The sequence below is a fragment of the Spinacia oleracea genome, chromosome 4 (genome assembly GCF_020520425.1).
Source record: "Spinacia oleracea cultivar Varoflay chromosome 4, BTI_SOV_V1, whole genome shotgun sequence".
Taxonomy (NCBI): Eukaryota; Viridiplantae; Streptophyta; class Magnoliopsida; order Caryophyllales; family Amaranthaceae; genus Spinacia; species Spinacia oleracea.
In genome coordinates, this window is record NC_079490.1 from 27,510,839 (window position 1) to 27,519,897 (window position 9,059).

The following is a 9,059-nucleotide window of genomic DNA, read 5'->3' on the forward strand; positions in this document are numbered from 1 at the left end:
TAAGCCAAGGAACCATACCAATACTAGGAACCAAAGTGAGCAAAGAGCTCCATAAAGGCTTCCTAGTGTCAGTAGTGTGTAAACCATAGACCAAAGTTAAGAAAAGAATGATGTTGCCAAAACTGTCTCTAACTTCACAGTGAAGAAACTGGTCATGAGTAATCATAACTCTAAAGTCAACCTCTAAATGTTTCCACCCTACCCAGATTCTTCCTCTAGGATTAGTACTGTAATTATGATCCCCCTTCCACAACCTACCAAACTTATGAGTAACACTACTGAATTTAGCCAGTTTAACTCTTGCTTCAAGCAAAGCAATTATTTGAATATTATGCACCTTGATTAGGTGCCTAACTTCAGAAGCCTTTATAAGATCATCAAGACCCATTGGCTTTTGAGGAGAATGAGCTGACATTCCAGGTGCATAAGCTAACCTTCTTCATGTTGATTGAATTCATCCACCCTTGCTTCCTCTGCATCCAACTCACCTTCCTCACCAGTAATCTCCTTAAACCCTAGATCACTTGACAAAATAGAAAATGGGTTGTTAGGGCTCATAGTTCTCAATCTAGTCACCCCTTTAGCTCTCCTTGTAACAATTTTCCATGCTTAGTCAGTTGATACAGCAGTATTGGCCACCACAGGTGGTGTTTGAACAGTTACTGAAGGGATAGAGGCCCTCACAGTAGCTTGGTTTTGTGTTACTTTTGGCACCCACTTCTTTTTCACCACTGGTTGCACCACATTCTTCACAATTTTGTTATAGTCATGCCCTGTAGTGCCACATTTCTTGCAGTACATAGGCTTCCAGTCATAAGCAACTTGTTGCTTGAACATGTTCCCATCAGAGTTTGCAATCCATACATGATCAGGCAATGCATTTGTGATATCCATCTCAATCAATACTCTAGCAAAAGACACTTTATCTTGGTTAGTGGTACATTCATCAGCAAAGAGGGGTACCCCTAACAGACTGTTGATCCTGCTTAGTGAATCACTACCCCCAACAGTGAAGTGGTAGGTTTGGAAACTTAACCCACAAAGGAATTACTCTCAACACTTCCTCGTAGAAATTGAAATCTGCTGACCATGGTTTGATTATGACTGGCTTGCCATAAAAAAATAAGGACCTCCTGCAGTGATGTGGTTTCTATCCTCAACACTATCAAATTTTAGAATAAAGTACCCATCATCATGGTAGAACACCTTTGGCTGTGAAATTGATGCCCATTCTGAGTTCATGAATCTCCTCACAGAAGCAATAGTTGGTGATTCTCCAACCACATACATGACCATAGCAGACTGCCATTTATCAAGCAGCTTATCCAGTTCACAACTCTACAACTGTGCCACCTTCTTCCCATCCTTCACCATAAGAGTAACAAACCTCAATGGTACCCCCTTTTGACCCCAATTTTGAACCTGTGAACAATTTTTTCTAAGGCTCCGTACGAATACCCCCAATTGTTCACTTCTAAGAACAGGTTCAATAGGTTTCTCAACAATCACAGGTTCAACAACAAGATTCCCAGAATTCCCACTAGCTGACTTCCTACCCAATCTAGGATTAGAATGAGCAAATAAGGAACTAGGTCCAGGAATACCTAAAACTTGATTCAACTCAAGGATATTATTATGGAGTTTGCGAGAAATCATACTCGCAGACGGATGAACCAAAGGTGAGTGAATCAGTTCATCATCAGAAAACAGAGCATCATCATCTGGGTTCGAATTTTGACCGACTTCCGGCTCGATTGCTTCTTCGTCATTGGGAGAGGAACTTCCAGATTGAACCCCTAACAATGTCGTGCTAAGAGATTTCGGAGAGGCCTTCTTCTTCTTCGCCATTAATGGAGGTGGTGTACGTTAGTAGAGAACCCTTAACGTGCGCACTCCCACGAGAGAGAAAAGAGAGAAAGCTTAATGAAAGTGGGAGTCTTTAATTTAAAATTATTATTATTACGTCGTATTTTTTATTGCCATAATTTATAAACTTAATTTTGTTTCCATACATAAATAATTTATATAAAAAGATAGAGAATAAAAATAAAATAAAATAGATACATTTTTTTGGGAAAATGGTTTTTGGCGGGAAAAAATTGCACCAGAAAGTGACACATGTCATTCCTGGTGTCTCTTTTAGTATATAGTAAGAGATACATAGTTATTCCTAGTTAGCTATCTTATCTAATAAAAAAAAATGTTTACATAAGATTCTTTTTTATAATTATAGTTTTTGGTTAGTAATTACTCTCTCCCTTCAATGTTCTTCCCATTTGGAATCATGACACTATTTGCAATAGAAGAGAAGAGAATATTTTGAATTATGTTAAATGTATAAGAAAAAACATAGTAATGTTGAGTCTTGTTTGATTAGTTTCAATGAGTACTTTAACAATATGAAAATTTTATAATTTTTAGTAACACGTAAATATATCTGGTCACCGCATAAAACAGTTTGAAATCTCTTCCTCTCCAACTCTCAAGAGCTAGGTGTTTATTCTACATCGAGTATGAACTTTTAATTAAAATCATCTTATGAGTATAAGACTACTATAATGATTAAATAGTTATACTTTTTAATTGGAAAGTTACACTCTTATTGTCAAATAAATATGAGTTTTTGTTAATAGCTAATACGTACATGTTATGTGTTAACTATTAGTTCGTATGATTTTTGTGTTAATCATTAGGGTCTTATGAAACATAAGGCGATTTTGGGTGTGTTCTATTGATAATTATTATCATCAATTATTAACCACAAATTATTTTAATATAATAATATGAATATGATTTATTTAATATAAACCGCAAAGAATTATTTTTTGTGTTAGCACCCGGTTCATATTTAGGGCTAACCCGGATTAGGGGCGAATTCTGGATAGATAGGTTTCAGTCCCCTTTCAATTGTTGTTGCGGGAGATCGAACACGGGGTCCTCCCTACCAAGTTCAACCTCAATTACCACTGAACCAACAAACAATTAATATTTATTTAGACATATGAATTGAATTTAAAATTTATTTTTAAATAAAGTCTTATAAATTGAAGAGAACAAGGCCTCCACACAAAGACTAAAAAAACCCAACCAATACGGTCCATCTTTCTTTTTAAAGTTTAAAAACCACAAAAAACCCAATAAAAAAAAATACACCCAAAGAAAGATGAATATAAGCAGAAATACAGGGGAAAAACAGTTGGAAACCTCCTCTCTCCCTCCACATGTCAGCCTCCGGCAGCTAGTTCCCCTGTTATAGACCTGGAGAGAGAAAATGGGGTGTTGTGATAATCGTGATGAATAAGCGATTAATAAAAACAAACTCCAAATAGGGTAATGGATTCATCGTCATCCCTAACAATATTATTATTGATAATCAGCCAAATTTTGAGGGAAGATAATTGTGGACAAATGCGTGAAATATCTGGGTTTTTTCAACAACCCACACGAAAAAAAAAAACCACATTAAAAACCTTAAACAAATTTGTCTCAAACAATTCTCCGTGTTTTCTTGCTGTAATCTATGGAAGAATCTGAAGGTTCGCATGTCGGGTATGCTTCTTTTTAACCTTTTTGCAAATTTTGTGATATTTGCAGAATTTGAGGATAATTTAGGATATGTTTTCAATTTTGCAGATTATTGTGATTATCCTTAATCTTTGTAAGATTCTGAAATTTGGGTATTCAATTTATGTATATGTACATGTTAATTAGATGCACTGAAGAAGTATTGTTTCTTTTTTGCCCTCTTGTTATGCTTTATTATATGCAAATGAGCTACAAACCAATACAAATTATTGGGGAGTTGGGGAGTTGGAATTCGAAGATCAACATGTTGTACATAGCCCACCACACCTCATTGTTTGGCCCTCTTGCTAATGTTGTTAGGTAGCAGTTGAAAATGTTGAGGATTTTTGCAAATGTGGGTTATTTTAGAAATTTGATTAAATAGTGTTGCTGATATTTTGTTAGATTGTACTAATTAATTATTGTTGTGGTAACATAGTTATCCTAGAGATAGAATATCATGAGATAGAGGTATGTTATATGATATAGATAGAAATCCTCAACAATGACTTGAGTGCTGTGAAGCTTCCCCCCAGGTTTAAGAAGTTAGTTTTGGTTTCCGGGCTCTAGGTTTATCAAAGACTACTCCGTATCTTTTTTATTCTTTGGATCAATTGGAGTTACAAATATACTAATGTAGCTATGGTCTCGTATATAAATAGGAGGCTGTCGTATAGTGGTAGGTTTTGTGTAAGACTTAGCTTATCTGTAATCTTGACATGGTTGAGACAAGATGGAGATAATAAAGTGGTTGTCAGCCCCGCTTGTTATCTTTTATTGGTCTTTACAAGGTCTTTTCCAGCTTGTGTGTGTAACTTGTCCTGCATTGTTTGATTTATTTCTTTGCTCCTTTTTGTGTCTTGATGCATTAGGTATATAATTATACATTGATATTTGATAGGGCACAAAAAGTGCAGCAGCTGTTAAATTGTATCCATAATCATGTGTCTGCGAGTTAGCTTCTAGATTAATTATGTTCACTTATTAGCACAAATTGTGAATGTACCCACCGGCCGGACTCCCAGTCCATTCCACCTTCAGATAGGGCAGATGAAACATCTGTTTGTTTTACTATGTGTGTTTTGTATCCCATTCTTCTATCAAGCTTAGGCTGTTTAATAGTAGCTTACATTTCCCAAGAATAATGTCCATAGCTACTTCCCTTTTTTTTCATGACCTCCATTTCCAAAATTGAATACAACTTTATCCCCTAAGATTCCGGGTTCTCAAATTTGTCTTTTGAACACTTTTTCACATACACTCTGTTTCACCTTGAATTACTGAAGTCTGTTGAAACGAGTATATGTGGATATTTGGACGTAAAGCTTTCAAGTTGTTTTGAAACTAGCACCTAACTTTACCTGACCTCTGACGAGATTTTAGATATGTAACTCTGAGTCCTTGTAATAGAGATTGAGCATTTAGTTTGTGCTACTGCCTACTGGCTTTGATGTTTTTGCTGTTTTGTCGATTGGAATTTTCCGTTCCTTTTATGTTCTTGATCTATGTGTAGGAAACTTTCTCCTTTACCTTTCTGTTATTTAATGGCTTTCTTCTTCTCATCTTACATTTTCCGTGTTTTAGTTTGGTTAGCAAGGTTACTAGGAAAATACCAGCAGTGAAGCCTTTTGTACGAAGTAGGACTATAAGTTCTTTGTTCTCTAGATCTGCCTCTACTCAAGGTAGCATCTATCTCTTTCCTGTTGAAACGTGAGACTCGTACCATATCTATTCCTGGAATCATACGTGATATCTGGTTGTGATGTGATTGGCTTTCAATTACAGACTTCAGACCCTTAGATAAACGGGAGGACCTAAATGATGATGATTCATCCAGAGAAATAGAGGAACCAGGTAAGAAGTTTTTGGATCCAGAAGGACATTCACCGACAAAGGCTCCAGCTCGATGTGTTCCTTCAAGACCCCGTTTTCGATGGAAATCACTTTTTAAAACATGGAAAAACAAATCATTCAGACACTTATCAAGTAAAACTTCTGTGAAAAAGATACGCAGTATAGTGGGTAGAAATGGAGACGATGTGCCAGTCTCACGACTCTCACCTATTAATGCTAATGTGTACAAGATGAAGGCTTCTTGGAAGGTCTTCTCCTTCTGTGAACTTCAAGAAGCAACCGACAATTTCAGTCAAGGTTTTTGACTTGATTATAACTTTGAGCAAGACATGGACTTGGAGTTAAATCTTCATTCTTTTCACATGTTTTTGCCATGACCATGCAGAGAACTTGATTGGGAAAGGTGGCTATGCAGATGTTCACAAGGGATGTTTAAGAGGACAGCTAGTGGCAGTCAAACGCTTAACTACAGTAACACATGAAGAAAGGATTACCAGCTTTCTTTCTGAGCTTGGTATCATAGCTCATGTGGATCATCGTAATACAGCTAAGTTGATTGGCTATGGAGTAGAAAGGGGACTCTACATTGTTTTAGAATTGTCTTCACTTGGGAGTCTGGGATCTCTACTTCATCGTAAGTCAGGAATTCCCTCAATTTGCTTAAAATACAATGGTAAAAAAAATCTTTATAAAGGCTTCTCTTACATAGTTTTTTTTCTTGTTTTAACAGGTTCAAGCGAAATCTTAGACTGGGGAACTAGGTATAAAATTTCCTTAGGGGTGGCGGATGGTCTTTTGTATCTTCACGAGGGCTGTCAAAGGAGAATTATTCACAGAGACATCAAAGCAGATAATATATTGCTTACAGAGAACTATGAGGCTCAGGTATTTTGTGGACTACATATCTGAGATGACTGATTGCCAATTCATCCCCTCGAATTTATTTTTTTATCATCTCTTCTGGTCAAATATGCTGTTAGAGATTAATGAATAATCATTTGCTTGATTAAGGCGGCATAATAAATTGATTACAAATCTCATATGCTTATATCCAGATATGTGACTTTGGACTTGCAAAATGGTTACCTAAACATTGGACTCATCATAACATATCTAAATTTGAAGGCACTTTTGGGTATGCACTGTGAGTTAAAGATCCCAGTTGAGTATATCCATTGTTCTTCGCTCAATATTTACTCTGGTTTGATGGCAGTTATTTTGCTCCTGAGTACTTCATGCATGGCATAGTGGATGAGAAAACTGATGTGTATGCATTTGGGGTGCTGCTTTTGGAGATTATCACAGGACGGAAAGCTTTTAACTGTGACAGACAAAGTATTCTGCTATGGGTTAGTTTCAACTTGGTACAGTAGCATTTGTTTAATTTAGAGTGTTTAACCTTGAACATCATAACTCTTTCTGGTCAGGCAAAACCATTGCTCGATGAGCATGACGTGGAGAAGCTTGTTGATCCTGTGCTTGGTGATGATTATGACAAAGAGGAGTTGGACCGTTTGGTCTTGACTGCTGCATTGTGCACACAACAGTCCCCAGTTTTACGGCCCAGAATGAATCAGGCAAGTAATAATTTATCTAATAAAGAGAGCACAAGGCACCTCTAATGGTTGTACAGGATTGCCAGTGCTTTTAGATGACTAAGAATAATACAGGTTTATCTCGCAAAGTTGTTGTAAACATTGCAGTCTATTTCTTTGTCGATAGCAGGTTTCTACTCTGCTCAGAGGTGACAATTACTTTCCCAACAACTCAAAAGGAACCCAAACACAAACGCTGCGTAGGACGTACTCAGAAGAGCTCTTGGATGCCAAAGAATACAACTCAACAAAGATTAAACTAAATGACCTGTATCGCCATAGACAGGTTGCCTTTGATTCCATTGAATGACTCAGACCTAAGTGGTCATCACTTCCAATACTTGACCGGTTCGGAAACCATGGTTTTATAAATTTTCATCCTTCTTTTTCCTGCTTCTTCTTGTATAATATGTACCAACTAACATGTCCATTCAAAAGTTATCACAAGTGTATATACTTCGTATCAAATAATTGCCATTTCAGTTGGAGTGAATGTGACTGTATGACTACAAATACTTTATTTATTTATTTTCAAAGTAATGGATAGATTAATGCACTAAACTTCCACAAAGCATGGCAGACCCACTTAAAAATGTTTAAGATAATGATGTGATATTGTGACACGGCTTAAAGTGTATCAATTTTTTAAGATCACTCTGTCCAATTTAACCATCATATCAAGTTTAAGATTAAGAACAAAATTGGATGTCAAACTATCTTATTAGTTGTTTTTCCTACTTCAATAAAATCTATATTTGAGTTAGATTGGGTCACTTTTTATTACTGTACTAATTTTTTCATTTGTTTTTTATAATGCTAAATTTGATTACAAGTATTTAATAGTTTTACACATCGTTGTAGCATAATACACCAAACATTTGATAACTATGTAACTCAAAAATGTTGAGATACAACAAAGTTAAAAGAAATAGAGCCTTTAAAAAAAAGATTATACGAAGTAGTAAAAAATACGAAAATGATAAAGGTCGCAACATGCGACCTTTAAGCCGTGTCACAATGATGACATGGCGTGCTTATGTGTCATGATTTAAATTGGAAACCAAAATATTTAATTTATATAACCTATTATATGTTTCATAAAAAGATATAAAAATCTTAATATTCTAATTTGTTTCCTTCTTTATATCAAATACTTTATTGACATATTTTCATAGTAAAAATATTGTATTGATAGTAAAAATATTCTGATGACGTACAACATACGTGGCGCCTATATGCACCAATTAAAATCCGACATGTAAGATTGCGCAACTTGCGACCTTTATCATCACTACAAACTTTTTCTTTTTACAACATAACAAAAACTTGTGTATCTAATATGTGTAAAAATTATGACATTTAAAGTAGAAATCCGGAGAAAATTGTCTAGGCCACACACCAATTGAATAAAAAGGTGTGATATTTTAGGTTTTGATGGATGGAAGGGAGAAATAAAAAATGTTAATGGTCCCCCGTCAAAAAAAATAAAAAAAAATGTTAATGGTCCATGTAAAAAAAAAGTATTATAGTCATAAGTATTTGGTACGGACGTAAACGAAAGACATGATGTGGATGACAACTAGCTTAGTTGGAAAGGTAAGTGAGTGGTATTCAAGACTTGTGATTGAATCTCAATTACAACATTTTTCGCCTTGCACTTTGTGCCTCTCTCTATAGCAAAAATAAATAAATAAACATGATGATACTCCAATGGGATTAGGGATGGAAATGGGTGAATTCAAATCGGGTAAAGCTTCACCGCACCCACCCGTTTATCAATCCTCTCTACCTGCATCCATCCATCCGCCATCCACGGATGAAACGGGGGGATCGGGTGAATAACGGAAGAATGTTTTATTTTAAAAAAATTACTTCAACTATAACATATAGTCATTTTCGTCAATAAGAAATTGTTTTATATAAAAATAACAACAAATGCTTTGAAAAAATAATAATTTGCAACAAAATTAAACATATTTTGTTGAACTTGGATGAAAAGTATATTAAACAGATGGATGGATGCAGGTCGTTCCTGACATTTTAGGG

The 9,059-nt window shown here is 35.5% G+C and overlaps 1 protein-coding gene across 2 annotated transcripts; it reads left to right on the forward strand.

The window, feature by feature from the left end:
* Positions 1 to 3,146: 3,146 nt before the first annotated feature.
* LOC110792446 (receptor-like cytosolic serine/threonine-protein kinase RBK2) lies at positions 3,147 to 7,506 on the forward strand. Of its 2 annotated transcripts, XM_021997249.2 has the most exons (9): positions 3,151 to 3,549; positions 5,149 to 5,246; positions 5,350 to 5,715; positions 5,804 to 6,052; positions 6,149 to 6,303; positions 6,474 to 6,553; positions 6,632 to 6,767; positions 6,846 to 6,995; positions 7,144 to 7,506. In XM_021997249.2, the coding sequence occupies exons 1-9, from the start codon at positions 3,521 to 3,523 to the stop codon at positions 7,321 to 7,323; spliced, it is 1,443 nt and encodes a 480-aa protein (XP_021852941.1). In that variant the 5' UTR covers positions 3,151 to 3,520; the 3' UTR covers positions 7,324 to 7,506. The 2 variants fall into 2 exon arrangements, with proteins under 2 accessions (XP_056682552.1, XP_021852941.1); XM_056826574.1 differs by having other exon boundaries at positions 3,147 to 3,549; positions 5,804 to 6,303.
* The last annotated feature ends 1,553 nt before the right edge of the window (positions 7,507 to 9,059 follow it).

Bases quoted from the DNA above. Each gene is read 5' to 3' on its own strand.
- LOC110792446 (XM_056826574.1), top strand. From the start codon at position 3,521: ATGGAAGAATCTGAAGGTTCGCATGTCGG. The intron at 3,550-5,148 runs GTATGCTTCTTT...TCCGTGTTTTAG, and splicing joins TCTGAAGGTTCGCATGTCGG to TTTGGTTAGCAAGGTTACTA. The intron at 5,716-5,803 runs GTTTTTGACTTG...ATGACCATGCAG, and splicing joins AACCGACAATTTCAGTCAAG to AGAACTTGATTGGGAAAGGT.